This window comes from Aulonocara stuartgranti (genome assembly GCF_965226115.1).
Source record: "Aulonocara stuartgranti genome assembly, chromosome: 20".
Classification (NCBI taxonomy): Eukaryota; Metazoa; Chordata; class Actinopteri; order Cichliformes; family Cichlidae; genus Aulonocara; species Aulonocara stuartgranti.
In genome coordinates this window covers 19,741,490-19,758,252 of record NC_138956.1, presented here as the reverse complement: position 1 = coordinate 19,758,252, position 16,763 = coordinate 19,741,490, and the positions used below count along the sequence as shown (strand labels likewise).

Below are 16,763 nucleotides of genomic sequence, written 5' to 3'. Positions count from 1 at the left end.
AGCATGTCTGGGCGGGTGCTATGATGTTACTGATAGTGAACTATATTTTATTCATAAGGTTAGTTATTAGAGTTGCCAACCATCCCATAAAAAACGGAATCGTCCCGCATTCAGAGAAAATATTACGCGCTTTGTATTGTGTCCCGTACTTCAGCTAGAATGGAAAAAGACACAAAGCTGGAGTTATTCGGCTTCTGTACGCTGTCAGCTGCCTCTTCTTTGCTCATTCTTTCCCCCTCTCTCTCTCCTGTTGCTACTTCAATCATGAAACTGATCAATGATCAGCTGATCGGCTTTTCTCTCTTGTTTGTTTATCGCCCACTTTGCGCCAGAAAGAGGAAACCGGCCAATTTTTTGTCCCAGTCCAGCCCTGGATACAACTAAGTTTAAAGATATAATTTATCCACTGTTGTCTTCTTCAACGCCCTGTGCAAACACAGTGCAGAGCAATGACCTGAACACTACTCCACAGGTCGGTTACACTGTTAATAATTTTATTTCGTCACTACCTAAAACTCTGGATACTGTAGCTCCTCTGAAAAAGAAAGCCTTAAAATTAGAAGTACTCGACTCCCTGGTATAACTTTCAAATACACATCTTAAAGCAGATTGTCATAATCCTGGGCCATGTTGGCCCAGCATTCTTAGTTTCATGTATTTTTGTATTTTGTTCCTTATTTGACTTCCCCTTGTGACTTTTACCCCCTGTGTGCCCCTCTGTGTATCTGTGAGCCCTCGTTTCCCCTTGTGTTTTATTCCATGTTTTCCCCAGCCCGTTATGTCTGTGCTCTCCCCGTGCTCCCTCTCTCCTCCTGTCTGCGCCTCTGTGTACTTCCTGTTTTACTTTGACAGTCTCCCGTCAGTATGCGTCATGTTGTGTTGCTCCTGCCCTGTCTCGTTACGATTATCTGTGTCAGCTGTGTTCCCCGTGTGCTCCCACCTTCCTCGTTAAACCTCTGTGTATTTATGTCCGCGTCTCCCTCTGTTCAGTGTCGCATTCTCCTCATTCATGGCTGTGTGTTTCTCTGTGTGCTAGTGTATTGCTTCCCAGTGTAGTTTCTTATCAGTTTGTTTCGCTGTTTCCCTCCAGCAATAAAGCTGTGTTTTGAGTTCATTCCTGCCTCTGTGAGCTTGCGTTTGGGTCCACTTCCTGCCTGCCACACAGCCGAATCATGACACAGATAACTCGTAAGCTGGAGAGAAAATAGCATCTCATTAACTTAGAAGATCATCATTTAACCTGGAAAAATTGTTTGTTGGTTTGAAAAAAAAATTAAAAGACCTGCATGAACCTGGAACATCTTACTATTCATCACTAATTAAACAAAATAAGAACAACCCTAGGTTTGTCTTTACCACTGCAGTCAGGCCGACAAAAAGTCAGAGCTCTGTTGAGTCAACCATTCCTTTAACCTTAACTAGCAATGACTTCATGAAGTTCTTCACAAATAATTTTTAACTATTAGAAAAAAATGCTCATAACCATCTCACAAATGTAGTATTATGTACAGCTTCTTTCATATTTATCTAGAATCTTTTCTCCCTTATTGAGTTAACTTCAGTAATTACTTACTCAAACCGTCAGAATGTATTTCCTGCAGGAAGAGCAATCTTGTTCTTACAGTAGATTTTTCATTTTAAATATTTTAAGGACAAACATTGCAAATTTAAATGTAGTAATGTTATATTGGAGCATCATTATGACACTATTATGAGATTATTAATAGAAGTGACGCCATTACTTTATTAAGTGCTACTCTGCTATGTGGAATCATAATAAGATACGATCTGCAATTACGGTATATTGTAAAAATACACGAGATTTCATGTCAATTTTAAGCTTCATCAAAAGGATTTGATTTAGTGTGTCATTTTCTTTAGATTAATTGTGAAAAAATGCATTTATTCATTTTTACTCTTTACAGATGAAAAGTAGCACTCATATGATGTTAGTTTAAATACAATGGGGGGAAGGGTGCCCTCATCCCCGTGCTTCAGATCGGCCCTGTCCGTGGAACTAACGGGATTAAAATCACTGCGATACCAGGAGGAGTTGCCTGTTTTGGTGCTCATTACCGAAGCTGGGCCCACAGAAGCTGTCCTTTGCATACTGCATTTCCATCTGCCAGTTCACGGCCGGAGATATTTCCATCTATGCTGTAATCCCACGTATGCTCCTGTTTATCATGCCTGGGTACTGACAGGCTGCGGGACACAATGAGGACTGGTATCCGTGTCATCGCGCAGCCTGGAGCTGTCTGGCCTCAGCACGTTAGCAAGCTAACCAATTTTTTCTAAGCAGAAGCCCTGCATTGCTTCGACATGCTAAAGGATTTCATGAACAACACACGGGAGGTTTCCTCCGACTTGACTGGAATACTGCGCACGGAAGTGCAGCGAGGAATCGTCAAGGTTTCCGACGACCGCAAGAAGCAGAGGATCCACAGGGCGTCTGTTGCTGTCTGACAGCCCCTACCAAACATGGCTTTACGGCTGCTTTTACAGGATATTACTGCCTCAGATTTCTAACATATAAACAGGAGATACGAGTTGACAGCATACGCATCATAAAGTGTTTGAATGGCGGCGTACACACTGTGTGCTGTGAATGGGACTAGGCGCTTACTGGCCACCGGCACAGGTTGTGTGAAAAGCACCGAGATATGACATGCACAAGAAAAAAGAGGAAAGCTGCTTTTGCTTCTTTAAACCTTTTGATTTTTAAAGGTAGTGTGCAACACTTTTTTTTTTAATACAGATTTGGTCCACCGGCAACGTTACCTATGCTTCTGTTTTTAGGCTAGAAGCCAGGTGCATCACCGTATTTCATGTAGACTGCAACAGACATCTGGACAAGCAACCCACGGCAGGTAAGGAGCTCAGTATGACTGCCATTTAATATTGCCTACACAAAATGTCACACTTTCTGCTTCTGTGTGCCTGTATATTTATCTGAGTGCAGTAAGCTCTTGCTGGCATTTTTCTAGCATCCTCTAGGCCCAGACAATTGCAGCTTGCTAAGACTGTTGCCCTTTGTCTGCCCCAGCCTCTACAGGGTGAGCACCAAATGAGGGCCTCTGAATGTAGAACAAATCAGAATGTTGAAGCATGCCTCAGAGCAGCATAAATGATGTTGATGATAAATAATACAGGATTTCCAGCAGCTATACAACCTTGATCAGCACTGGGACTGCCAACTTATTTAGTATCATTTGATGTTTGGGCCATTCACAGAACACAGAACAAACTCCTGGGGGCATATAGACAACACTGTTTCAGGTTTTGAGCCAGCCACCCTCCTTAAGGCTGGACTGTAGCACCCGGTGGCCCCCATGTCCTCAACAGACCTGTAGACTCCATGTAGGGAAGCCTGATGCTGGGTGCAGCTGTCAGAAACCAACAATGTACATCTCATCCAGTGAGCTTTGTCGCCTCCTCCCACCGATGTAAAGCTAGAGGTACTGGGTTGCTGTTGCTACCCAGTTCCTGACAGTGACTCTGCCCTCCGCCGCCAACCAACTTTCAGCTTGACAAAGCCCCTCCTTTAAGATGCACAGCCTCTCTCACAGAATTCACCACAGCTCCCAGCCTGTGGCTTAGCAGGGCTTCAATTCGTGTTGACAGTGTGCTCTTAGCTCTGTATTTTTGTAAATCCTATCAAATTAACTTCAACATAAATCCTAAAACGTCAGCAAGAGAATTCCTTCGGTAATGTGTGTTTTCCGATGGTTGTCAAATTGCTGTTTTAAACTGTCATCTCAGTGCTAAATTAGAAACATCCAGTTAAACAGTTAAACTCATAAGGAACAGTTATTCCTGCCACTTAGTGAAGCCAGGGATTTGAAACTCTGCTCTAATCCTCTTCTACCAAATAAACAGGGAAGAGCAGCATTGCTTTTTCACTTTTTGATATAGTCTTGAACAAAGCTAAAGTTTGAAGTGTCGGGATGTTTTGTTTTTACAAAGTGGGTTTGGGATTGAATTTGCTAATACAAGTTTAAATGTAGTGTCATCAATGACGGTTAGCCTTCCCGAAGCAGAAATAAAATGTGCTGAAATTAAGTCACCACTGTAATGCAGTGCTCTGGTTTCTCTGCATTGAAGAGTTATCATTTAAACCACAAAGTGATATTTTAGTTTGACATATCCACAAAACTGTATTTAAGAGTGTTCTGGTCTTCTTTCCGTGTGGTCGTGGTAGCACTGTTCTTTTTGAGAACAAAGCTTTTTTTCTTGCAGCCGTGGTATGGATGCCATTCTTGTTCAGTGTTCTTCTCTTACTCTTCTTCTCATCAAACTGAGGTTATTGTACTCGGCCCTGTTTACTGTTTGACATTTATTCAGCTGTGTGAAACCCCGGAAGAACCCTCCAGAGCAGTGGTGGTCCTAGCCTGTTTGGCGCCCTGGGCCCCCACCCCACCCACCCACACACACACACACACACAGACAAAACATATTAAGGATTGTACATTAACATAAAACTGTTGTACACACACACATATAAAGACAGAGAGAGTATGCATAGTATGCAAACGGCTACAAAACAGCCATGATAATTCGTAATACAATGAGAACAGGACAAATCAACAATTGACAATGACTAATTAATATTAAAATCTGTAACATAATGTATTGTTTGGAGTTAAGTCTGTTACTGTTGCTATTTTTACCATTTCTTCTTGGAGCAACTGTAACACACATAATTTCCTTAGGGATTAATAAAGTATTCTTATTCTGATTGTTTCAGGATACATGACCTGCCATTATCCAATGACACATCTGCTTACCTGTATCTTTTTCTCGTTTCTCTTCCTCTTCTTTTCTCTTTTTTCTAAACTGAGGACCTGATGGCTTTGAACTTTTCTTGTCCATCTTCCATTGGTTTTAATTTTGCACTCTAGTATGAACAGCCATCCCTCAACCCGAGGATCACCACAACATAATCTAACACACCTACACCTTAGTTCACAGATTCACTTTGTCTAAGGTGCATTTCTGAGATTTCACACAGCCCAGGATTCAAATCATGAATACATAATGGGCTTGGATTTACAACATTATAAATGAAATGTGCTCTATTTGGAAGCAGCCGGCCCCTCCCCTTTCGACGGGTTGTGTGTGAGACTTTAAATCAACAAACTGTAAATTTTAAATTGTTATTGATCCCTTTACCCCTAGTCCTAAAGTGTATATTTATTTTCTTACTCTTCTTATATATATTGTTTGTTTACTTGCACTGTTGTAACTGGAGCCTCGTCGTCTCGTCTCTCTATACAGGGAGTGCAGAATTATTAGGCAAGTTGTATTTTTGAGGAATAATTTTATTATTGAACAACAACCATGTTCTCAATGAACCCAAAAACTCATTAATATCAAAGCTGAATGTTTTTGGAAGTAGTTTTTAGTTTGTTTTTAGTTTTAGCTATTTTAGGGGGATATCTGTGTGTGCAGGTGACTATTACTGTGCATAATTATTAGGCAACTTAACAAAAAACAAATATATACCCATTTCAATTATTTATTTTTACCAGTGACACCAATATAACATCTCCACATTCACAAATATACATTTCTGACATTCAAAAACAAAACAAAAACAAATCAGCGACCAATATAGCCACCTTTCTTTGCAAGGACACTCAAAAGCCTGCCATCCATGGATTCTGTCAGTGTTTTGATCTGTTCACCATCAACATTGCGTGCAGCAGCAACCACAGCCTCCCAGACACTGTTCAGAGAGGTGTACTGTTTTCCCTCCTTGTAAATCTCACATTTGATGATGGACCGCAGGTTCTCAATGGGGTTCAGATCAGGTGAACAAGGTGGCCATGTCATTAGTTTTTCTTCTTTTATACCCTTTCTTGCCAGCCACGCTGTGGAGTACTTGGATGCGTGTGATGGAGCATTGTCCTGCATGAAAATCATGTTTTACTTGAAGGATGCAGACTTCTTCCTGTACCACTGCTTGAAGAAGGTGTCTTCCAGAAACTGGCAGTAGGACTGGGAGTTGAGCTTGACTCCATCCTCAACCCGAAAAGGCCCCACAAGCTCATCTTTGATGATACCAGCCCAAACCAGTACTCCACCTCCACCTTGCTGGCGTCTGAGTCGGACTGGAGCTCTCTGCCCTTTACCAATCCAGCCACGGGCCCATCCATCTGGCCCATCAAGACTCACTCTCATTTCATCAGTCCATAAAACCTTAGAAAAATCAGTCTTGAGATATTTCTTGGCCCAGTCTTGACGTTTCAGCTTGTGTGTCTTGTTCAGTGGTGGTCGTCTTTCAGCCTTTCTTACCTTGGCCATGTCTCTGAGTATTGCACACCTTGTGCTTTTGGGCACTCCAGTGATGTTGCAACTCTGAAATATGGCCAAACTGGTGGCAAGTGGCATCTTGGCAGCTGCACGCTTGACTTTTCTCAGTTCATGGGCAGTTATTTTGCACCTTGGTTTTTCCACACGCTTCTTGCGACCCTGTTGACTATTTTGAATGAAACGCTTGATTGTTCGATGATCACGCTTCAGAAGCTTTGCAATTTTGAGACTGCTGCATCCCTCTGCAAGATATCTCACTATTTTTGACTTTTCTGAGCCTGTCAAGTCCTTCTTTTGACCCATTTTACCAAAGGAAAGGACGTTGCCTAATAATTATGCACACCTGATATAGGGTGTTGATGTCATTAGACCACACCCCTTCTCATTACAGAGATGCACATCACCTAATATGCTTAATTGGTAGTAGGCTTTCAAGCCTATACAGCTTGGAGTAAGACAGCATGCATGAAGAGGATGATGTGGACAAAATACTCATTTGCCTAATAATTCTGCACTCCCTGTATACTGTACTGTAGCGGAGATGACAATAAAGTTTACTTTGACTTCAGCAGCAAGCAGGTGCACCGAGGGCTCTCGCGCTCACTTTTCGTGTATAGAATTTCAAAAAAACATCGGTGCAAATTATAAGTCTGTATCATGATGTCTGGTGTTTTCGTGTTTGTTGGTTTGTTTTTATTTTGTTTTATTTTGCGAGTTGGTTATTAGACGCTGCTCCAGCCGGTCAGTGAATCCCCCGCCACCCCGCCCTCTCCTTTCTGCGCCGCAAGCAGCAGGCGCACCTCGCAAACGAAGGGCACCCTTACTCCCAGCAAATGGGCAATAGAAAACCGATCGGTGCCTATGCCATTCCCAATATGCGCTGGCTGGCGTCGGGGCAGCATGAGCACGATCTTTTTTTTTTTCTTTTTTTTTTGCCAATGCCCGTGATGCCGCCCCACGAAAAAAATTGAAAACGATGTGCTGGGAATTTGCTGATTTCCCCGGCTCAGATATTTGAAGTTTAAAGTCTGAAAATATGTTAAAAGTTTATTTTGCAACCCAGAAAGAGTAATAAGAGTAATATTAAAACTAAGTAGCTGCAGTAGTAGTAGCCATTGTTGGAAACTGGAATTGGCTGGGCCAGTCTGGGATATGGTTTTTCAGTTTTGTTGTCCGGGTGGAAATTCATGAGAAATTCGGGAGAATGGTGGCTCCAGGAGATTTTCGGGAGGGGCACTGAAATTTGGGATTCTCCCGGAAAATCGGGAGGGTTGGCATGTATGCCTCTATACCGTGACCTTAAGATTATGCTTAAAACCCCCAAAAGTTGATTCTGTTCATCTGGACATAGCGTTTTCAATGTGAGAAACCTTTCATCACTCATCCAGCCTCAGCTGACTGCAGGTTTCCGCAACCTTACAAAGAGTACATAATGGCTGAAAGTAGCACCACTGGCGAACAATGGGCTGTGAGGTCAGTTTCTTGATCAATAATGTGCAAATTGTCATGACCATTGATGAAAGACCACTGATCAATGGCCATGAGTACCATTCACAGAGAGTTTGGGAATGGCTGCAAAGATGGTCCCCTCTTCTATAGCCACTAGATCACGACCAAACCATGAGAGATCCAGGCTTTTAAACATGAACACTGATAAGGTGGATGGTCTCTCTCCTTTTTAACCCAGGGTCCATGTTTTCCAGCAAGAACCCAGGAACAGTTTTCCACATTGCCTCTGTCCTTTTGCATAAAGAAGGCAACAGCATTTCTGTAGCCTATTCACATGTGACTTCTTTGCATGGCAAAGCTTTAACCTGCATTTGTGGATACCACAGCAACCTGTGCTCATAGACTGTGATTTCTGGCAGTGTTCCTGAGCACAGTGATGTCCACGATAGAGTGATGTCTGTTTTTTAATACAGTGCTGCCCGAGGGTCTGATGATTACAGACATTTGTCCAGATTCTCTGAATCCTTAGACAATATTTTGTTCCGCTTTTTCACCTTTTCATTTTCATTATTTTAGTTAGTTTCCTAATTGCAGAAGATAATAACATAAACTTTATAGGGCTGAACATCACACAGGGTATCAGAAGTATGAAGACACTGTGACGATCAGAGTTAGTATAAGCCTGTACACTCTGAGTAGTTTTATTGCTTTTTATTATTTGATCATGTTTCTCTTTAGTGTTTAGTAGTAGATCTTTTTCAGAATTTCAGTGTAGATGTTAAAATATAAATACAGCTTATTCACAGTGTTTAGTTATCCCTAGTCAAAAATAAAGGTTGTGAAATTTGACCAAACTGATAAAGATATTATGTATATTTTTATTTCAATTCAATTAGTTTTACATGTCCCAATCCAGCTAGCACTGGTTTGTTTCATAACTGTTGTTATCGTTTTTAAAATGATTTTTCACACCTTGTGTTCAGTGTCATGTACCTAAAATTTAACCAAAAAATTAAACAAGTGTCACAGCAAATGGATATTTGCCACTAAAGTTCAGTAAAAGGAATAAAAGGGAGGGGATTTCACTTCAATTCTTAAATTAAAAAAATATTTTTTTAAAAATTGACTCTTAAGGGGTCAGGTGAGATTTTATTCCTCAAATTTGGTTGATTATATATGAAATGGCCCAATCGTCATGATTTTCAGTACTCATTTGTAGACTAACACGTGAAAACTCCGGGCGAAGTCATGTTGAACATTTCTGAATTATGTTTTAAGTATGTTTTTGACGTTGCCACCAAAAATGCGGTTTCTGCGTTAGAGAAAAAGAAGCCATGTGTTGTTTTGTCCTTTTAATCTGTGCTAGTAATACATGAGTGACTGAAATGATTTTTAATTTCTGATGAAGAGCCATCAAACGCCTAATTCTTGATCTCCTCTGGTTGTTTTCAGGACCCGTGTGAGGATTAAGAGGCAAGAGGAGAGGTCACAACAACGAAGGGACTTTGCTCGAAATGGAGCAATGTGGGGAGGTGGTGGTGGAGTGGTGACTTTGTTGTCCAAAAAAAAGGTGTTATGGGTGGGGGGGCATTTGGGATGGCAAATGGAAATGAGAGCAGTGAAGGGCCTGTGGGGCCAATGGCAGCAGTGGTGGCTACTGCAGAAGGCATGGTAGCAGACAGTTCATCCTCCGTTATCTCTACGTATATTAAACTGGTGCTACTTGGGCTGATCATATGCATTAGTCTGGTGGGGAACTTGGTGGTTTCTCTGCTTGTACTCCGGGACCAGGCTCTGCATAAGGCACCTTACTATTTCCTCCTGGATCTGTGCCTGGCAGACAGCATTCGCTCAGCTATCTGCTTCCCCTTTGTGCTGGTGTCTATAAAAAATGGCTCAGCGTGGACCTACAGTGTGCTCAGCTGCAAGGTGGTAGCCTTCATGGCAGTGCTCTTCTGCTTCCATGCTGCCTTCATGCTCTTCTGCATCAGTGTAACACGCTACATGGCCATTGCACACCACCGTTTTTACTCGAAGCGCATGACATTCTGGACATGTGTGGCGGTAGTGTGCATGGTATGGACGCTATCTGTGGCAATGGCATTCCCGCCTGTTTTTGATGTGGGCACCTATAAATTCATTCGTGAGGAGGACCAGTGCATTTTTGAGCATCGCTACTTCAAGGCTAATGACACACTGGGCTTCATGCTAATGCTTGCTGTACTCATTCTAGCCACACATGTCGTCTACATGAAGTTACTTCTCTTTGAGTACAAGCACCGCAAGATGAAGCCAGTCCAGATGGTGCCAGCTATCAGTCAGAATTGGACCTTTCATGGGCCAGGAGCTACAGGCCAAGCAGCTGCTAACTGGATTGCGGGTTTTGGTAGGGGCCCGATGCCACCCACTCTGCTGGGAATACGGCAAAACTTGCACAACCAGAACCGGCGACTCTTAGGCATGGAGGAGTTTAAAGCAGAGAAGCAGCTTGGCAGGATGTTCTATGTGATCACATTACTGTTCCTGGTGCTCTGGTCTCCCTACATAGTAGCTTGCTACTGGAGGGTGTTTGTCAAGGCTTGCACAATACCACACCGGTACCTCTCCACCACTGTGTGGATGAGTTTTGCCCAAGCAGGGGTCAATCCTATCGTCTGCTTCTTCCTTAATAAAGACTTGAAGAAAGGGCTCCTTTCCCACCTACCAGCCTGCTGCAGGACTAAACCTCATCTGCCACGAGAGCCTTACTGTGTCATGTAACTAGAGATGATGAAGAAAAAAAACAATGGGCAGCCTACAGATGTATTGTATATTGTGCTTGAGTTATTGTGGCATTTGATGCAATGGAAGGTATTTTTAAGCAGTGAGTGGCAACTTGTGAGTGTAGTGTTAAAACACTGGAATGGTAAGCATGTATTTCCATCTGTCAACCAATTTTCACTCTAAATTCAACAGCATACATGAGGTCAGATCTTGACTTTCGATAACAGGAGAAACATACATGTAAATAATATGCAGTCACTGGGAAAACCAAGACAGACAAATAAACTAAGCTTAAGATTTTAAAAAAAATGCCATTTAGAAAAGTCTTGAATACAAAGGATGTTGGGCTTGTGACAAACAGAATCCTAAAGGACGTAATAAATCCGCTTTTAGTCGGAATCTTAATGTCATCATTATACTGGAATAACTGATGATTGTCCAGCAGCAGTGGCTGATGAGAGTAAAAAAGTGCTCAGCTAGATTCAAACCAGCATTCGTGTTGACTCACCAGTTTTATTAGAATGTCAGTTTTAGTTCACAACAACATAAAGTTTCCAGAAATACAAACGTTAGTTCAAGAAAAGATGTGGAAGGTTGTTTAATGCATTTAGCTGGTGATTACATTGTTGCTGAGTCATATTAATCAAGTATCAACAGGTCATTTATGATCAAATGGAGGTACAGTGGACCCCACAAACACCTTTTAGTGCCCCTGTAGTGGTACGGTACATGGCACCGTTCACAACTGAAACATTTTAGATTGACTTAAAAACATGAATAAATAACAAACTGAGACTGGAGAAACCAAGAATTGTTATCCAATCCTCACAACAAAATGCCGTCACATTATAGGGTGTCGATGTGTTTTCAAGTTTCAGTTTTGTGATTTAACCATCAGTGAGGACGCATAAAGATGACGAGGGTGTGCTGTTGAACACAGATTTTAGCAGGACTTGTAAAAGTCAGAATAAAGGGAGCTGCAGAAACATGCTAACAGACTAAAAACCAAAGTAAAACAGGCGCTGCAGAGTAAATGTACCGTAAAGAATTGATGCAGAATCTCAAAGCAGACAGAAGGATTTTCTTTCCTCAAACACACTGTTTGTTTGCTAGTCACTAAAGCAAACCTTCAATCTGTGTTGCCTAAAACATATTCTCGTTGTTGCTCATTAGCTCAACAGAAAATGTGCAGTAGGGGATGCTTTTCAAGCTTTGAACATTTGCAGATAGAACAATTATTTGTTTTTTCATGTTTTGTTTTTTCCTAAGGACAAATCTGAAGTTACATCTGCATCTGTTACTTGAGCAGCTTCACCTTCATTTTAAAGCAGAAAGACGATTAGCTTTACCAGGCATAGCAACCCAGGATTTTTTTAACCCTCAAGCGACCAAGCCATTTCAGTTGGTATTCTAATGACCGAGTGTGCTATCAGGAATACTTTTTTATGATTTGTTTGTGTATTTCACACTACTACTGTTTCCTTTATCCATGTTAGATATTCTGAAATGCTCTGTTGTCATCAAGTATTGTTTTCAACCATTTTTATGCAAAAAAGATTTAAAATACATGTTGTACAAACAAAATGACATTTAAACAGTCCTTGTCTGTTATTTCTTAAAATACATACATGAAATAATTTTTTGGTTTCAGTGATGTTAGAAAAATAATAATAATATGGAAGTGAAGGATGTTTAAGCTATATGAACTATGTGAATGATGCTTTACAATATAGTAAAATAATTTCAACGCCATAATTCTTGTGATCAGTGACAAATTACAGTGCAGAAGTTGGCATTAAGGATATCTATTTATTGTTTGGTTTTAGTTTGACACAAAATGTGGGGGATTCTTTATGATCTGAATTATTAGCTCATCTGGATAAGTGTCTGCTGTTAGTAGCCAATTTATTGCTCCTAGGTGGGTCTGTCCTGAGAGTACACCCTGAATAGATCTAACCACTTTAGCCTAGTGGCCAGCGTTTCGAGCCGTTGTTTGGTAGTTTGGACAGATTTTTTTTGGGGGTTTAAGTCTGGAGACTGTGCTGGACTCCATGTTTTCAAGCTCACCATCTTGTTCTTTGTTCCTGAGGTAGTTCTGGCGTAGTTTGGATCTATGTTTTGGGTCATTATCTTGCTGTAGGATGAATCCCTGACCAACTAGGTACATACCAGAGGGTCCTGCATGGTGCTGCACAATGCTGTGGTTTTGGTTCAGGGAGCCTCTCACTCTGTACAAGTCACCGACCCTGGATCCAGCAAAACAGCCCCAGACCATCACACTTCCTCCTCCATGTTTGACGGTTGATACCACACACTGTGGAACCATCCTTTACCTACTCGACGGTGTACAAAGATCCTGTGTGATGAACCAAAGATTTCAAATGTTGATCCATCAGTCCATAATACCTTCTTCTTCAGTAGTCCAGTGGTGGTATTTCATGTCCCAGCCAAGCCTCTTTGTCTTATTCTGACGTCTGGCTTTCTTGCTGCAACTCGTCCTGTCAAACCTGCAGCTCAAAGTCTTCTCTTCACAGTTGAAACTGAGACTTTCTTACTACGACCACTGTTAAGCTGTGCATGAAGCTGTTTTCCTGTCAGCCGCCTATAACACAAGCTGTTAACTCTCAGAAACTTGTCCTCTGATTCAGTTGTGTCTTTGGGTCTGCAGACCTCTTCCTGTCACAGTTTGTTTCTGAGCCTTTGGATGGTGAAGGAAACTGTACTCACTAACACCTTGACTTTCTTTGCGGTTTCTGCATTGGGGCGATCGTGGCTCAAGAGTTGGCAGTTCGTCTTGTAATTGGAAGGTTGCCGGTTCGAGCCGACTGGATTGACAGTCTCGGTTGTTGTGTCCTTGGGCAAGACACTTCACCTACCGCCTACTGGTGATGGCCAGAGGGGCTGATGGCGCAATATGGCAGCCTCGCTTCTGTCAGTCTGCCCCAGGGCAGCTGTGGCTACAACTGTAGCTTGCCTCCACCAGTGTGTGATTGTGAGAGTGAATGAATAGTGGAATTGTAAAGGGCTTTGAGGGTCTCAAAAAGCGCTATATAAATGCAATCTATTATTATTATTATTATTATTATTATTATTATTTCTCTGTAGGACACACCAACATTTATAAGTGTTATGATGGTCTGTCTCTCTTCCATTGTTAATCGCCTTTTTCTCACCATTTGTGTACCATCACACTACTATCTGCAGTACAATACTGTTCAACTGATGCTCATGAGGGTATGGTACCACAGTGTGTTCCAACACTGCTTATATGCAGACAGAGGGGGTTGGAAGTAATCCAGAAAAGTTGGAACAGCTGTAGGAATTAGTAGCACCAGCTTCAAGGCTTGATCAAGCTCCATTGTTGCAGAACAGCTTTAAATTGTTAATCCATTTTGTGCTCCTGAAAAAGGCCTTTTTGCATAATTCTGAAATGTACATTATTTTTCAGTTTAGGGAACCTTACCTTTTTTTTTTTTTTTTTTTTTAAACCTCTGGCAGTTCACCACTTACTTTTGTACCATTTCAAGCTATTCATTGTACTTGAACGACTTGAATTGCAATAAATAACTGGAAAAATTAGGGTGTTCTAAAACTTTTGATCAGTAGTGTATATAAAATCCCACTCACCCTGCGGACCGTCTTTATCCTTCAAGCTAGGGTCTTGTACCAGAACCCTGGGATCTTTAGGGTCCTGCACAGTACATGTGCTGATCCTAGGACTGCGCCCTTCTGAACAGAGACCTCACATCTGTTTCCAGGGATCTGCTGAAGCCACTCCCCCAATTTAGGGATCACTTTCCCAAGTGTTCCAATTACCACAGGTACTGTTCCCTTCACCCTCCACATCTTTTTGAGCTTCTCTCTCAGACATTGGTATTTCTCCAGCTTCCCATGTTCCTTCTTCCTGATGTAGCTATTACTTGGTATAACTATATTTCATTACAGCCATCTTCCTCTTGGTTAGCCATCACCAGTTTATCCATCTATACCTGGAAGTCCCATATGATGTTAGCTCGGTCATTCCCCACCACCCTAAGGTGTGTACCCCATTTTAACCCTGGGACCTTCCAGGCCATGCTTGGCACAGATGTTCCTGTATACTATTCCAGCCACTTGCTTTTGGCGTTCCATGTATGCCCTGCCTGCTAGCATCTTGCACCCAGCTGTTATGTGCAGGATTGTCTCGGAGGTATCTTGGCACAGCCTGCACCTGGGGTCTTTCCTGTTGTGGTAGACATTAGCCTCAATCGATCTTTATGAAAAATGTAAACATTTTTAGAATGAAAAAAATCACAGTGTGACAAACCCTGAGGCACTAGGTTCGTCAGTTAATCTACTTGGTCACTTGAAGGTTAAAATTGCAATCAGGAGGTAGTAACTCAAAAGTAACATTTTATTCATTATTTCTTATGTTTAAAAATGTAGAACAAAGTCAATATTTTTAGTTGCAATGCTGAGTTATCAAGGACACCCATTTAAACACAGGACACAAAGTCATAGCAAGTTGGCATGCTAAACAAGAACATTCCTCTCTTCCCACGTTTAAACACACGAATGTTAGGTTAATTGAGGATTCTAACTTGCCCACATACAGCATGTGAGAACAATAAAGTGCTTGATGTATATTTAAAAAAGTGTCATATGAATGTATGCTATGAATGAAAAGCGCTGTATAAATGTTAGTATCACTAGTCACTTCATATCCCTATTTTCGTTTTGACAATGACCTTAAAGCAGCTGAAAAAGAAAGATACAAACAGTGTCAGCATCCACTTTATATTTATATTGCAAAACTGATTGGATCTAATAGTCATTACAAGAGAGCGTACACTGGAAGACATAGCTATTGCTTTATTTTTGCCTAAATCTAGATAAATCAATTAAACTATGCGTCTTCTGCAACTTTTTACAACTTATGAAGGTGGAAAGAGATCACAGGGCAGAGGTGTTGTCAGTGCATGTCTAAAATCACAGCATACCGTTAAGCCTGTGAGGGTAAAAAGCGTGTTTGTGGTTAGCCCTTTGTTTCTGTCATGGCATATGGCCTTACTTCCATACAAACACCAAACCAATGCAACTGAGTAGCCAAGAGTATAAAAATGTTTCTTCTTCTGAAGTTATTGAGCAAGGAAAGGGAATACTCTGGGCACTTGCACTTTCCATCAAAAGCTGGTGGAGTCACCAGCAGAAAGTGAGAGCATCAAAAATGAAAAGTGACTTTTCTATTGCAACTTGTTGATACGAGTGAGGTCTAATCTGGTTTGTTGCAGTTTTTCTATGTTCTTCTCCTTTGGAATATCAACCCGTGGAATGAAGGGGAATGATTGCTCTTTCCATTTCCATTTTTGACAAAGCCACAGGAAAGTGTGCATCATGTCTGTTTTTAATTGCCTTGGGCAAATTATCTTTTGTAAATTTACTATGACTTCTGAACTATTTGGTGTGTATTATACTGACAGGTAACTTTGAAATGCAGCGAAAAAGCTTCTTGATTATCTTAGTTTTAGTGTGTGTGTGTGTGTGTGTGTGTGTGTGTGTGTGTGTGTGTGTGTGTGTGTTTATTTCTTTCAGCAGGTGTGAATGGGTGTATGTGTAATGTATTGGTTGCATGGATGTAATAGGAAAGTCACAAAGGAAACACATACCATATGCATAGCGCATTTCAGAAATATCACTTCTGCGAATTCTTTCTCAGAACTTCTCTGTTGACCTTTTTCCTGTCACAAAGATATGAATGTGTTTTCAAAACAATGACTTTTAAGTCCTTTTTCAAAACATGTTATTAATTGAATGTTTTTTTAGTTTTTTTTTGTTTTTTGTTTGTGTATGTATCTAGGAAAAATCTATGAAGCTTGAGATCAAGATCAAGCATCCAGTCATTCCCAGTGCACAAATCTGGCCTTATCCTGAATGTTTAATTATAAAGTCATTTTCAACTAGAATTCTAAAATATACACATGGCATCACTTTTACATCAAAAAGGGGTCAAAAGGTTGCTATCTTTGAAAGATGACCCCAAATTATCCTGATTGGTTCTTCTTCATATCTTACAATTAAAATACTTAAAGGCTGTAAAAGGATTTTTCTTCTGACCACCACAAATCATGTGGCACAGTGGTTGGTTTCCCATGTTCTGTATTTAAAAGAGGAAAAATAGGTGATTGAGCCATATGCATGTCTCTGGCAAGTTATGATTTCTGTTGTTGGTTTTGTAATGAGAATAAATTATATACTTG

General features: G+C 41.1%; 1 protein-coding gene across 2 annotated transcripts; it reads left to right on the top strand.

Annotated features, from left to right (window-relative positions):
* Window positions 1-1,970: 1,970 nt before the first annotated feature.
* Window positions 1,971-16,763, top strand: gpr173 (G protein-coupled receptor 173). 2 transcript variants are annotated; one of them, XM_082517631.1, is made up of 4 exons: window positions 1,971-2,727; window positions 2,800-2,870; window positions 9,217-16,071; window positions 16,102-16,763. In XM_082517631.1, the coding sequence occupies exon 3, from the start codon at window positions 9,340-9,342 to the stop codon at window positions 10,522-10,524; it is 1,185 nt and encodes a 394-aa protein (XP_082373757.1). In that variant the 5' UTR covers window positions 1,971-2,727; window positions 2,800-2,870; window positions 9,217-9,339; the 3' UTR covers window positions 10,525-16,071; window positions 16,102-16,763. The 2 variants fall into 2 exon arrangements, with proteins under 2 accessions (XP_082373757.1, XP_082373756.1); XM_082517630.1 differs by having other exon boundaries at window positions 1,971-2,870.